The following is a 15645-nucleotide window of genomic DNA, read 5'->3' on the forward strand; positions in this document are numbered from 1 at the left end:
GTGCCATGTGCAAACTTAATTGTTTTCCTTTGTCCTATAGAATAGCAAATTTGAAAATACAGTTGGCTAAATTGGATAGTGAGGCCTGGCCTGGTGTGCTGGATTCTGAACGAGACCGATTAATGTTAATCAATGAGAAGGAAGAACTTCTAAAGGAAATGAGGTTCATTAGCCCTAGGAAGTGGACTCAGGGTGAAGTGGAAAGACTGGAGATGGAAAGAAAACGTCTAGAAGAAGATCTTCAAACTGCAAGAGATACGCAAAGTAAAGCTTTAACAGAAAGGTACATTTAACATATTTACTTTGTTTAAATAGTAAAAATTGATTATTTTCTTCTGTTCTTGTGGACTAGAAAACTCATTACAGACGCTTGCATCTAATAAAACTGTTACAGGTGCTTGCATCTGAGTGTAATTTAATTGCATTTGTTACAGTCTTTTGTTTTGTTTACTTTATCTATACCTATAATAAAAATGTAAGAATGTCATCGCACTGCAATTCACTTAGCCACAGGCAGGTGATGTTGCAAACTACAGTGTGTTAACAGCCCTGAGTGAGCTGCTGGACCATTGAAGCAGCTTCAGAGGGGATGATGCAGGCAAGCTGCAGAGGATGAGTCATGAAAGGCTGGGGCAACTCCTGAACAGTCGTCCTTCTCTGCTGCTGCTGTTGCCACTGACCACCTTGCTGAAGACACCCTTTAAGCCTTCTTCCATGAGTGGGATTGTTGCTGAGAAGGTGTCCTGGCCTCTCATGACTCTTCCTCCACGACTTGGTCTAGGCTCTTTGCTGCCGCCTTGCCGCTTCACAGGAGAAGGTCTAACGAGAATGGAGGCTTCCTCTGTGACTCACCTGCATCAATTAACTGCCACTTTTGGTCTCCTTTCTGTGGTGTTTTTCTTGTTGGGTTGACTATTCATCTCACTTGGTTGTGAGCTAGAGGTCTCCACCCCTGGCCTATGTGAACCTTCAGGCAGGACCTGAGTGCAGGACTTGAGTGCTGGTTCCCAACGACTGGTATTCAAAGGCCTCTGGCAGTGGAAGTACTTCCATAATGACTAGTATCCAGTGATAGCCTTCTCTTTCATGAGTTTGTCTTAACCTCCTTTTTAAAGTTGCTTAAGTTGGTGGCCAATACAGTATCATTTGACAGCAAATTCCACAGTTTAATTATGTGTGGTGTGAATAAGTTCTATTTGTCTGTTCCATGTTTTCTTGTATTTGATCCCAAGTTCTAATATTACAAGAGAGTGAGAATACTAAAACCTGGGGTTTACCAGCCACAATCTTGGTTCTGATCTCTAGTCGCTTATGAAATCTGTTGACATAAGTGACATTCTTCCTGACATTTGTTTCAACCTTGGAATGAACAGGCATGAGATGGCAAAAAGTGTCATCTCATGGTGTGAATCTCTATAAAGTTGATGTGTTCAGCTGCTGCATTCAACATCAGTATCCCCAATAAACACGGAAATTGATATGGAAATGGGGCTTTCTTGTGCTGTCTTACTTGGATTTAGGCAGAAGCAAGGCTCACATCTCCAAAGAAACATTAGAATTGTAGCTATATTTAAACTCAAATGTTTCTTTTAAATGTTATCCCCATAGGAACTAAAGTTTTGGGAGGGATGCAGTTTGACAACAAGACTATCAAGCACGTAAAAGCTGCCGCTTTTCACACTCTGTCTCCTGTAATTCATTTGGTTAATAAAAGAATTATATTTGGTGACTGGATCTTGTGAGACTGCATCACCATTTCAGCTGTAGATTAAGCCCCATGGGAAAGTGCAGTAGTAACAAGGTGAAAAGCCTCTCTGTAATTGCCATTCTTTAGACTTGGTGTGTGGGTGGATAGTACTTTGAGTCTGCAGTGATGTTTCTGACAGTCAGGCTTTTCTCGCTAAAAATGACTTGAACATGCTGTCCTTTATCTTATTTTATTTTTTTGTGCATGATTTTATAGGCTTCTTTTTGTGCATAACTAACAGCCATCCCACACAAATGAACTAAAAACGTGTTTGTGGGGTTTAAAACCTCCTGACATCTGAAAAATTCAAGAACCCTAAGTGCATGTGATATTTATTCATCTCCTGCTGCCCTCCAGCTATTCGAATGCTGTCTAGATGAGAAAGAGGGACACACACAACTCTTTTTCTAAAAATACCACTTGATGCTTATTGAGGTGCTGCTGCTTAGTTACAGACGGCCATTTTCTCAAACATTCTGCTACACGCATCTTCCACTGGGACTATTTAATACATTTGGGTGAGGTGTGTACTGTGCTCCATGTTTTACTCCCCTTAATTTTTTAAAAATCATTAATATTTTTCCTATTATTCTTCCTTCCAATGTACCTATTCTTATAGGGCAACTGCTGAATTGATTAATGGTTGGGGAACTTTGTTCCCACTCAGGCTGCTTTAATAGATAGCGTTCAAAAAGAACATGAGCAATCTCTGATTGAATCTATCCTGAATAGTTCTACAGATCTCAGGGCCTTTTTAAAAGTCAAACTTTTTAAAAAATAATTTCCAACAACTGTTCTTATATTAGTAGAATGTTGTGTGGGTGGTACGGCATCACGGTTACCTCCCAAAATTGAAGAGACCACTAAAGGCACTGAGTGGATTCTGAATTATCTTCTAGGGACCAACAAACTCCTATAGCAGGCTCATCCTGCTTAATGGTTTTATTTAAAATTAAGCAGTATCCAGAAATTAAGGTTTTCTAGCAAGCTTCATGCTTCCTTTCACGGGAGGGGAAGGCTGTTCCAAGGTATTTGTGTGGTGATAGGCTTTCCTCTGGTTCCACATCAACAATAGAAACTGTCATAGAAGCAATAGGGTAGTTTCTTCTAGATGCTATAGAGCAGTGTTTCCCAACCTTTTTTGGGCAAAGGCACACTTGTTTGATGAAAAAAATCTCGAGGCACACCACCATTACAGCCCCGTGACGTCAGCGCGCAGCGTCATGCCGGGAGGGACGCACGAAAGTGTAAGTTTCAATTTTTTTCCCTCCCCTCCTGTGTAAAGGGGAATGCACTCTGCTAAGTAAAGGCACTTGCCACAGCAGCGTCAACGTCACAGCACCCACCGGCACCCAAGAGAGAAGGGGTCTCAGCAGCCCTTTTGCCAGGAAGAGGAGCAAGAACGAGAGAAGGAGGAGGAAGAGGAAGAGAGTCCCCCCAAAAAAAACATTCTCCTTTTGATCTTCCTTATTTGCAATTCCTCATTGCAAATCAGCGGTTGATATACAGCTGATTTTTTTGTTATTACAGTCCCCACCCCCTCACCTAGAAAAACACCACCTGTCAATTTTTTTAAATTATTATTATTATTATTATTATTATTATTATTATTCCCCGCCACTCTGGGAGGCTGAAGCCCTTTAAGGCTTCCTTCTGTCCACTCTCTGTGAATTACCTGCCCGGAGCGGGTTTTTTGGGGGGGCGCTGCTGCCGGTGTCCTCCCCGTCGAGTCTCGCCTTGCCCGGCGCGTGGCGGCCGCCCTTTCCCACACTCTGCCGGCTGCGCTGCCAAGCCCCGCGGCTCGGCCTGTCAGCGTTACCGGGCTCGGTGGGCGGTAATTCCCGAAGAAAGCCGGCGGCGCTTGAAGAGCTGGCAAGCCCCCATTTGCATGTCTGTTTTCCGCAGCCCTTGGAGAGGATTAAGTTCCCTCCTTCCTGCCGGGGAACCTCCAAGCTTTGGGGTGGGGGGGAGGAGGCAGCAAAGCGAGGCAGGAAGGAGAGCGCGGCTTGGCTCCTCGCCGCCGCCGCCCCGCCTCTCGCCGCCGGACTCGCCCGCCTCCCTCCAGGCAACATCTCGCGGCACACCAGGCAACATCTCGCGGCACACTAGTGTGCCGCGGAACAGTGGTTGGGAAACACTGCTATAGAGCTACACTGTATGACCAGTCTCTGCTGCAACTCTTTAGTGGGATTTATTGCTATCCCAACAGTGTAGTAGCCCCTTGTTGTGGAGGGAACTGTGAGGGTGAAGAAGGCTAGAGTCCTAAAAAAACATGTGGTGCCTCCAGCCTTACAGTCCCCATGTTTCTTGAAAAGAGGTAGGGGAAAGAACCAACTAATGGGCAACTGGATACAGTAGAATATAAAGTAGAATGTGTTTAAATAGGTGGATGGAAAAGGGAAGGAACTCAGATAGGTGTACAATTTTAGTCAGCGTGTAAGGAACATATTAAGCTCCTGCTTTCTGTTCTCAGTCTTCTCTCAGTGGGGAAAGGTCATGGCTCATTGATGTACACCTATGCTTTACATGCAAGAGGTCCAGGGTTAATCCTGAGCCATCTGCAAGTAGGGCAGTGAATGTCCCCTGACTGAAACCTTGGATAGCTGCTGCCAGTCAGTGCAGACAGTGTTAGAATTCCTGCTCCATGATTGCAGTCATGGGATTTTTGTCTATCACATGATGGTGTATGTTTTGACTCCACAGAATGGGAAGTGACGGAGACAGCATGTTTGTGTTGCTGTGTTCCATGAAGTGGGACTATTGTCCTTTGTTTTTTCTCTTTGCTGTCTGATGCTAGAGAGAGAGGGAGTCATGTTGCAGTGCTCCGTGTGTGTTTATATGTAAATAAAGTAGATTAGCCAAAATGCTGAGTTGCTGAGGTCTGTTACATAAGCTGCGAAGACTCCGTGGATCCCTAAGTGTGCCGATGTCTGTTGGCATCGGTTGCTGTGATGTTCGGGCAGAAGAAAGCTTTTGAAGCTCCCGAACGATCGACCAGGAGGGAGGGAACATGCCAGTTGGGCATGTGTCTCTGCCAGGGTCCTACTCGAGAGTAGGACGAGCTCCTGACAACCAGTACTGTACTGAGCTAGCTGGACCAATGTCTGACTCTATATAAAGCAGCTTCCGGTGTTCCGGGTTGCTTCTCCCTTCATCTCGATAATCTCCTGAGTCTCTCACTCCTTTGTTCTCTCTTCAGTCTTTCCACTCTTGTAAGAATTTGTTCCACCTCTGACTTAATCTCCTCAACCCACACCATTATGGCAGCTCCTAACAGCCAAAAAAGGGATATGTTCTAGACAAATAGTGGTGGGGTATATTATAAAGAGTTTCAGATGCACTTGTGGTCCTGCACTGCTTGTAGTTTGGCTGTTTTCCCATGTGAACTAAAGAAGAAGAAGAAGAAGAGTTTGGATTTGATATCCCGCCTTTCACTCCCTTTAAGGAGTCTCAAAGCGGCTAACATTCTCCTTTCCCTTCCTCCCCCACAACAAACACTCTGTGAGGTGAGTGGGGCTGAGAGACTTCAAAGAAGTGTGAAATGTATGCCCCTTGAATCCTCTAAAAGTTGTGCGGAGTTCTGAGGAACAAGTTTGTCATTGTGGGGTGCTTGCCATTGTGAAACAAGACCTCAAGTCTGGGTTCTTTTAATGTTTTTAGCATGAACAGGTCCTTCTAAGAACTGAGTGTGCAACAGCAAGGTTCTACATTTTTACACTCACTTAATGCTGGAGCATTCTCTGCTCCCCACCCCTGCCTCTGGCAAGCTCAAATCTCAAGGTGACCCTTGTTCTCCTTTCTGTCGTATAATAATACAGCATGGCTTTAATGTACCTTAGATGTGACAGGTTTTAACGTTCATTCACAATTGAAAAAACTTATTTTTTCTTAGCTTTTTGAAATTGTCTGACCTATTCTCTCATCTCCAAGAAATATTAAGTGTTCTCTTTAAAACAACTCTTGTATTCAGTCTGTTCACATAAGGAAGTGAGAGACAATCCTCCTGAAACACCTTACATATTTTTGGGTCCCTGCCAGGAAACACTAATCTTGCTTATGTAACAGATCTTTTTTTTCTTCCTGAATAGTTTGCATACCTTTTGCAAAGACGAATAATGTAGAGAAGGTCAGGTGCCTTCTGTACGCAAAACTAACATGGCTGGTGATACTTTTTATTTTTCAAAACTGCCTTAAAGTTCTCTACAACCAACAAATCTTAAACTGCACCTGAAAGTGTGAAGCCAGAAGTGCAAGATGCGTCTGAAGTGCAAGATGCCGAAGTATTGTGAATTTCAGAAATTAAAAATAGTAATAAAGGAATAGTTATATAGATAGGAAGTTTCTTCGGGTGACACCCATTATTCCTATTCTGATCTATTTGACGTAACATTTATTGAGTTACACTATAATTGCTTTTAAAATGTTATGTAGCAAGAAGCTTTTGATGTGAAGTTGAATGTGAATATTAAGAACAAAATGCTGCTTTAACAAAATGCTGCTATAGACAGGGATTTGGAGATGACACCTTGCCCATCTTCAGGACATTGCATTGGAAGGGCTTACTATGGCCCCTTAATAGGATAATGCTTTGAGTTGCATTTTAAGCTGTTTTTTTTTCTCCTGTTTGCAGATTGAAATTAAATAGTAAAAGAAACCAGTTGGTCCGAGAACTAGAGGAAACAACACGATTAATGGCAATGTTGCACATCCAGCTGAAAAAGTAAGTTTCCCACAGGCTTCTTACACATACTTCACATGAATATCGGCTGTATACTCCTACAATTCTGTCTTATGGGAAACATGTTTCCAAAACTGGTTTGAAAACGGACTTGCTGCCAATCATAAAACAGCACCACTTCTTTGTACCATCTGCTGCTGTGTTAACTTTGGGATTGAAATAGTGTTGCAAAATGGTGTTTTCAAACATTGCTCTTTACTTGAAATACAAGTAATAATATAAAGAAGATTCCTGATGAATTGGTTATTGTGATTCACCTAGTTCAGTGTCCTTTTCCCATCAATGGCCCACTGCTGGGCTTGCGAATCTCAAAAGCAGGGCATGAATGAAACAGACCTCTTATTTTTTTAAACCCTTAGCGACTGGTATTCAGCGGCATATAGACTTTTACCATAGGCGTTCCATTAACCCATCATTACTAATAGCCATTGATAGTTCCGTTAATCTGTCTGACCCCCTTTTAAAGCTATTGAAAGTAGTGATCACTATACCATGAACTGTCAGTTCCATAGATTATTTGTGTATTGTGTGGAAAAATCCTTTATCTGTTTGATCTTCCTTAAGTGACCTTGCACTGCAGTATTAGGAAAAGGAGAAAAAACTTCATCCGGTTTCCCCAGTGTTTTGAACCCGCCCAAAATTATAACCCCCTGAACATTAGCATGAGCAGATGCTTTTTGCTTTGGTGCAGAAAAGCTGCATTTGGTTTGCAATATATGTCTCAACCCCATGACAACCCAGTAACTACTATAAGGAGATGCAACTGGAGATGCAGGGAGCTGATGTGTGGCTGTGGGGCACAATACAGCAACATGTCTCCTCCTGTACAATTTAGATATCAACACAATATGGGGCTAGGATCTTATTGCATGCACCTAGCAGGTACTGTTATACAAAATGCATCTGTATTTATTTCATTTACTTGCTATTCTATCTTGCTTTTTGATTGCATTTAGGCTGTTTTTTAAAAATAGGAAGCAGTTGATAATTGCTTTTAAATAATTTTTTCCTCGTCTTAAATATTATTCAAACAAAATGAAGCATCAACACACACACACACACACACACACACAGTGTTTGGGATATCATATATATTCATAGGAACAAGATGGGTTTTTGCATGACAATGGAAGGTCATCAAGAAGTGGGAATCTGATGGATTTCCCAGCACACAAAGTTCCAGAGTCTGTTTAATTAAGACTTAAGAGTTTGTTGTCTCTTCACTCAATTTATGTCCTGCTCAAGGTAATGTCTCTCCTTATCCTGCACAACAACCCCATTAATGGCTTAGACTTACAAACTGTGGCTGGGTGGGAATTTGAACCTAGGTCTCCCTGGTACTAGTTAGGACACTCCAGCTGCTATACCACTCTTTGTTGCACCTTTCATCTCAGTTATATTGTTCTCTCTTTTTTGCAGCCTGTCATCTAGCATGCTTTCCCTGTCTTCTGGCAGCAGTCCCGGCTCTCTTGCATCCAGCAGGGGATCTCTGGTCACCTCAAGCCAGGATTCTTCAACCTCAGCCAGCTTTACTGATCTGTACGATGAACAGTTTGAGCAGCTGGACTCTGACTACCAGAGCAAAATGGACATGTTGCTTCTGGAGAAAGCCACTGGTTTTCGGCCTTCAGGCTGCATCACTACTATCCATGAGAATGAGGTGGTGAAAACTCAGAAAACTGATGTTGCTAACCGTTTTCAGGCCCTGAGATCCTTATCTGGGACACCAAAATCATTGACTTCTTTGTCTCCAAGGTCATCTCTCTCTTCTCCCTCTCCACCTTGTTCACCACTAGTGATGGACCCATTCTTCACAGGCGATACCTTCACGGGTCAAATGGATTTTGAAGATACTGACATAAACAGTGGTCTTTCTGAACTTAGTCTAAACACTGCAAGTGGCAGGAAGTACAGACTGGAAGAATCTAAGACTGGTGTCAAACATCTAGACCAAGGTAGAGTGACTATTGCCCACTTCCTCACATTCAGCCAAATTATTTCCCCCCTTTGAAAACTGATTTTATTTAACAATACTTTTAAAATAAAACAACCTATAAAGCAAGGAACAAATGTAAAAATAAAAAAAACATTTTTAGATATACTAACCATCATAGGTGGAAATATTAGTGGAGGTGAAATTTTGTTACTAATGTGTGTCCAGAAAGAAGATACATTTAATGTATTTGGTATCCATAAGCTACAATATGTTCTTGAAAGTGGGAGAGGAGTTGGTCAAACATAAAAGCAACGACTTAGATGCAAACAGGCTGCTTCTGGCACACCTGTTTCTAATTGAAAGAGAAATAGTTGACACTGCAACTTAGTTATTTCTTTCTTTTATGGAAATGTTTTATATACTGCTTTCTATTTAGCACAACAAAACGGTACACAGTTTATGAGTGCAAAGGATTCTAAAATCTTAATCAAGCAGCAGCATCAAATCTGTATGTAGACTCCACACTCTAGGTGGATTCAGACAACCATCTTGTTGTCAGTGATTCTTTTTAAAGTAGTGTGGCATTAGGATTGCTGCTTATACAACAACAACAACAACAACAACAACAACAACAATTATTATTATTATTATTATTATTATTATTATTATTATTATTCCCCACCCATCTGGCTGGGTTTCTCCAGCCACTCTGGGTGGCTCACAGCACATATCAGAACATACTAAAATATCAAACATTAAAAACTTCTCGATACAGGGCTGCCTTTAGATGTCTTCTAAAAGTCAGTTGTTTATTTCCTTGACATCTGAAGGGAGGGTGTTTCACAGGGAGGGTGCCACAACCAAGAAGGCCCTCTGCCTGGTTCCCTGTAACCTTGCTTCTTGCAGCAGAAGTCCAGTGTCTGGGCTGAATGATGGGGGTGAAGACGCTCCTTCAGGTATACTGGGCCGAGGCCGTTTAGGGCTTTAAAGGTCAGCACCAACACATTGAATTTTGCTCAGAAACACACTGAGAGCCCATGAAGATCCTTTAGGACTGGTGTTATATGGTCCCAGTGGCCACTCCCAGTCACCAGTCTAGCTGCTGCATTCTGGATTAGTTGTAGTTTTTGGGTCACCTTCAAAGGTAGCCCCATGCAGTCCAAGCAAGAGATAACCAGAGCATGCACCACTCTGGTGAGTCAGTCTGCTGGCAGGTAGGGTCTTAGCTGGCATACCAGGTAGAGCTGATAGACAGCTGTCCTGGACATAAGAATCGACCTGAGCCTCCATGGACAGCTTTGAGTCCAAAATGACTCACAAAATGGTGACAAAGAGTCCACAACAAGATGGCCACAGAGCTTTTATTTTGTGAGCTTGCTGAAGGACTGGCATGTTGGAACTCCACCTACCCTATAGACTTACTTGCTAATCTGTGAAAGAGCGCCAAGTAGAATTTCAGTTAGTATCTCTAAGGTTTTGTTGTGTTAAGTAAGCAACATATTAATGGGTCACATAACCCCGATCAAGGAAAGATACTGGAATAGTGTTTGCCTTTAACATGGTGCCCTGAGCTTTTCCCTTCTCTTTTGAGCAATGGCCACGTTTGTAGTATGAAATGGTTATTATTCCCATTAGATCTTGCTAGTAATTAGTCTTAACCTTTCTTGGCTCCTTGAGAATGGCTGCGGCTGTTAAAGTGAAAGCTATAAGGCGCTAAGCAGATTAAGTGATTTGGGGTTGTTATTCAGTCAGCAGACATAATAATCACCACAGGTAGTTTATTTCAGGGCAGTAATGAGGAAAGCATCCACTCCCTGGGTTCTGCTCACACAGCTTAGAGTAGCGCAAAAGCTGCATGATTGAGTTACAGCCTGGCCTCCTGGGATCATGTGTCCTCACATGTTCTTGTAAGTAGAACTAAATAGCATATTCCCCAAATCTCCAACACCCCTTCTTTAGTGAAATCGTGTTTTTCCCCAAAGCTTTTTCTGCTCCCCAATTTCAGTATCTTTTATCTAGTTTAATTAACTTGAACAATGGAATTTGCCTTTGCTTATGTGCAATTAAAAACTATCATCCAGATTTTTAAAAATAATAATGAAGTAGGGCTTTAAAGGGGGGGGGGGGGCAGGAGATAGAATGAACCTGTATTGGGAAAATATTTAATTAGAATAATTTCTGTCACACTTACTGGATTTTCCCGAGAAGCCACAAAGGTTGCATTCTTAAAAGACTGCAAATCTGTAGGTCCCATGTAGAGAAGTATTACCAATAGTGAGCAGCTTAAGGTAAGAGGCATGAAGGTGAGTTGTAGAACATGCCATTGTCTTTAGGATAGTAGAACAACTGAGGCCAAGAATTAATTTACGGTGGGCTCACATCCTGTCTTGACAATCAGTGTACAGAACTACTGTAATTGGCAGGCTGCATTTGACTTGCTGTGTTGACCTTGTCTTATTTACCTGATCATCTCTTTGTCTGTTCTTCAGAACATCTGCACAACTGACATCTATTTAAAAAAAAACCTTCTTGATCTTAGCATATGAAAGTGGTGTATACTGAGTCAGCCCCTTAGCTCAGTACCGTCTATCTGCAGCACTTTTCCAAGACTTTGTCAGAGTAGTCAACACGCTGCCCTTCAGATGTTGGTAGACTCATAGCTGCCATCAGTACCTGCTACTCTGGCCAGTGGTCAGGGAAGATTGGAATTTTAAACCAACATCTGGTGGGCTCCACGTTGGCTACCCCTGCCTTAGGCAAAGTTTTTTGTTTTTTAATTCCCAATATAACAGACTTGGTTGTAAATATTTTTAAACTTCTGTCTATTGTCTAAATAAAGGGTTCTTTTTAAGGGGATAACAACATACAAATTAAGGATTAGTCTTTCACTTGCTGATGCATTCAACGCATGATAAAAATGATCAAAACTGCTTTTCCTTTCCTCCCTCTGTTTTTGTAGGTGTAAGTATGGTTGAAGGAGCTGCACTGAAGACAGCCTGTGTATCAGCTGCAGTGTCAGATGAGTCTGTGGCTGGAGACAGTGGAGTGTACGAAGCATCTGTGCAAAGGTACTCTTATGTATTACATGGTATACATCCTAACCAAACCAGACAGTGCGACAAGGGAGCTTCCAGGATTTACTGTATTTTTCCATCTATAAGACACCCCTATGTATAAGACCTCCCCCTATTTTTGCGGACTCAATTTTAAGAAAATGAGGGGAGATGACCCAGAGTTGTTGAGTTTCTCTCCCCCATGCAGCTGCAGGCAGGAAACACTCCCTAGATGGTTTCCCGCGCATAGTGGCATCAGGGGAAGTTGCGCTCCCGCCAACTGGCTGGCAGGCGCACTGCTTCTCCCCCCACTCAATCCACTATGTATAGGACGACCTCAGTTTTTTGACATGATTTTTGAGTCAGAATCCTCGTCTAATAACTGGAAGAATACAGTAATTTTGTGTGTGGAATGATTCGCCCAACTCAACCCCAGTATTCCAGACTTTATGCCATCTAAATGTTCTCTTTTTTTCCAGGCCTTGTGTGCCAGAAGCTGTTGTGTTTGACAACGAAGATGCAACTAAGACTGCTAAAGTTCAAATTTCAATGAAGTAAGCTGAGTTATTTCTCCAGTGTTTTGAACTAATATCTTAATTCATTTCCAATACTTCTCCCACTCTGGAGTCTTTTATATTGTGCAAATAACTTTCAGTGTTCAACATTTCATGTAATAAATGGCATAAAAATATTTTTTGGATTTGCGTATCTGTGGTGTTGATGGGGGAATATTGCTGACTTGATGACAGGGCCTCAGAGTACAGGCCTCTGGTACTTCTTAATACAGTATCCCTTGCTTATTTCAGCATAGTGTAAGTCGTGGGGGAAATCTAACTGCATGATGGTCTGCCTGCTTTGAATACATTTCCCTCCACCATATTGTTAACAATGTTAAACATTTGTATTCACAATTATAGGCAGAAAGTGAATTTCCCAGTCCTATTTTGCATTTTAATGGACCCCTGAGTAAATTAATTCTGATTTGCCAAAAAGTTTTGTCACTCCATCTAGCAATTTTGTCTCTCCCTAATCCTAAACTTAATTACTTAAATTAAATCCCACTGTGTTTGGTGGTAAATATTATTGTGGTTGTAGACCTGTAGTCCAATCCTATGTGTGTGCATTCAGAAGTGAGTTCTACTGTTTTCGGCTAGTCTAAGAGTACACAGCTCTGAAAATCAGAAAGTGTCTTAGAATATCAACAACCCCTTTTGTGATTAGGGTCATTTCTAACACTTCCTACAGTTATATTTTCTCTTTATTTTCCAATTTAGGTATGATGAGAAAAATAAGCAGTTTGCAATATTAGTTGCCCAGATGAATAATGTGCCTGTTCTCCTGCCACAGCAAGACCAGAAAGTGTAAGTAAGTGGAATGACATGCTGGACATGCCTGTATAAGATTGTGGGAAGGAGAGGGGGAGAGGGAGACAGAGAAATCAGTATTGAATAAGCTGACAATCAAAAGATAGATAAGTGCCAACTTTAGCATATGGCATAGGAAATTGGAATTATTTTCTAAAATTTGTTTCATTCCTGTGTGCTTTTGCAGATTCATTGTCTTTGGGCTAATTTGTTGTGAAGGCAATTGACCAGCTCATAAAGGATCCATTTTATTGCTTGCAAGTGTGATTTCCCAAATATGTTTACTTCAGTTGTGAAGTAATACTGTTTGTTGTTGTTTATGTTGTTGTTACCCTAAACTTTAGTTAAGGAGTCTTGTTGGGCTGCAATCCTATGCACATTTACATGGGAGTAAGCACCACTGAACATGGGGAGGGACTTGGTTCTGAATAGACATATACAGTGGTACCTTGGTTGTCAAACGTAATCCATTCTGGAAGTCTGTTCAACTTCTGAAACGTTTGAAAAACAAGGCGCCCCAGAAACAATAACCGACAGTTGCATCAGATATTTGGCTTCCGAAAAACGTTTGAAAACCAGAACACTTACTTCAAGGTTTCGGCATTCGGGAGCCAAAATGTTCGAATACCAAAGCGTTCAAGAACCAAGGTTCCACTGTATAGGATTGCGCTTGTTAAGTCAGCTATAGTGCTTTATAGGTACAAAAATTATATTAAATTAAAGTCCCCACTCCCAGAATGCATTCACAATTTAACTTGAAATGAAAAGAACAGTGCTTCCAAATGTACGAAATAAGAGTTTCCACACTACATCACTCTTTTGGGGTATAATCTCCATAACTGAACATTATGGCTACTCATTATCCTCTAGTGTGAGGAATCAAACAGCAAACTACTCTATTTAGCATAAAGGACTTATGCTTGTGCAATGGGACTTCCACCCCACTTCCTGCACACCCCTAACCTCCCCCCCAAAAAAATTCACTCTGGAGGGATAGTGGGAAGCCCAAAGCAAAGTGGGGCGAGTGTTCAGGATGGAGGAGAGGAAGTCTTATTGCAGATGCAGAAGTTCTTTCACTTAAAATAAGTTGGAGTTCTTGTTATTAAATATACCAAGAAAAAAGCATACCAAGAACTCAGGCCAATGTAAGTTTCAATCTCTATTTGAATTTGTAATTCTTGTCAGAATACATACTTTTGAATGGATTAGTTTTTGGTACTATTGATTTGTGAGTAGGGACCACTCGCACCATTGAAACTTACATTGGCCTGAGTTCTTGGTGTGCTTTTTTCTTCGAAGTTCTTTCACTAGCATTGGATACAACCCATACACAGGAAATAGGATGGTAAATTTCACAATGCAGTGGTATATATTGGTATAATTGGATGCTCTGCTGAATCATAATTTCAGTAGTGCTGGATCCAAAGCATTCCCATTCACCTGACACACACCCAGTTTAAGGAGTGGGGTAGAAGAGGGGAGTACACCGCTGTAATGCTGGGAAACCTCTTTTCCTCCAGCTACTCTGCCTTTTCCGCCTTGGCTGGTACAGGACTTAGCAGAGCATGGGGTTTAGTAGCTGTAACAATCACAGATTGTCCTTCTATCTGTCCTCATTGAATAGCTCAGCTGGTACAAAAGAAGCCTCTGTAAAATACAAAAGTTAGAAGGAAACTTCCATGGAGCACATACAAGCAAAGCCGCAAATGTTAAAAGCATTAACTGACCCAGCTTGGTTTGCTTTTAAAGAGTACTCGTCTTGAAAATATTTTCTCGGAAGCAGAGGAAATTAACTATAGTAGTTCCGAGTTAAGATTAAGCATAAACTGGAGTTAATAAATGGTTTAATGGATTAATGCATGCATTATCTGATTATAGTCTATTTGTAAATGTTTTTCTCTGTAAAAGAATAGTAATGAATAGTTCTGGGAAACTGGGTAATTATCTGTCCTAATGTCTTCCCATAAGGGAATTTCAACAAGCTGTTGTTTGCTTTATGTAGATTATGTGGCTCATCACAGTTTTCTGTCTCTCTTCTGTCTGTGTACAAAAGATGGGAGAAAATAATCCAAGACAGAAACAGAGGTTTTTAGACAGTCTTTCCCAGATATTTTCACATGCCTGTAGCTCGTACACAATCTTCCTGTCTTTAATTTCTGACTAAATAATGCTAATAAATGAACTTTCATATATTTCATCTTGCCAGCTCTGTATGATAGCTATCCAACAGAAACCCTGCTGAAATAATTAGACGTTGTAAAATAGCAGGTCTACAATATGGCTACTGTTTCAGGGCAAGTATACAGCAGTATAGAGCTCATTATTATATTTGGGATTGATCCTGTTGCTTATGCTAAGTTCTTGTGTGGGGACGCTGTGCTGAACTGTAATATTCTCCACATATGCTTGTAAAGTAAATAATGCTGATTATAGCTATTTTTCAACAGGAGTGTTCGTGTGGCTATTCTTCCTTCTTCTGAAAGCACAAGCTGTTTGTTCCGCACAAGCCTAATGGAAGCATCAGACAATCTAATTTACAATGAATTATTTTGCGTTGCAATCCCTTATTCTGTATTACGACAGAAGACATTAAGGATTGATGTCTGCGCTTTGAATAAGTACCACCTTGAAGAATGCTTGGTTAGTGTTTGTTTATGCTGTTGGCTTAATGCTTTTAGTGTTTAAACTATCATTTGACTGATAGTTAGGGTTCCCTGTATAACTATTACATTATCAGACAGAAATTTGTAACTATTTTCCGGAAAGTAATAATTTTATTTATTTATTTATTTATTTATTGCCGTTAT

At 41.2% G+C, this 15645-nt stretch overlaps 1 protein-coding gene across 2 annotated transcripts in view; it reads left to right on the forward strand.

The window, feature by feature from the left end:
• WWC1 (WW and C2 domain containing 1) overlaps positions 1-15645 on the forward strand; it is a 77924-nt gene that overhangs the window by 49185 nt on the left and 13094 nt on the right. For both annotated transcript variants that reach the window (XM_082213010.1, XM_082213009.1), the window contains 7 exons: positions 41-283; positions 6378-6467; positions 7905-8440; positions 11381-11489; positions 11954-12028; positions 12749-12835; positions 15286-15478. In XM_082213010.1, coding sequence (XP_082069136.1) covers positions 41-283; positions 6378-6467; positions 7905-8440; positions 11381-11489; positions 11954-12028; positions 12749-12835; positions 15286-15478 — 1333 coding nt within the window. The remainder of the gene's footprint in view (positions 1-40; positions 284-6377; positions 6468-7904; positions 8441-11380; positions 11490-11953; positions 12029-12748; positions 12836-15285; positions 15479-15645) is intronic.

This window comes from Podarcis vaucheri (genome assembly GCF_965113315.1).
Source record: "Podarcis vaucheri genome assembly, chromosome: 2".
NCBI lineage: Eukaryota > Metazoa > Chordata > Lepidosauria > Squamata > Lacertidae > Podarcis > Podarcis vaucheri.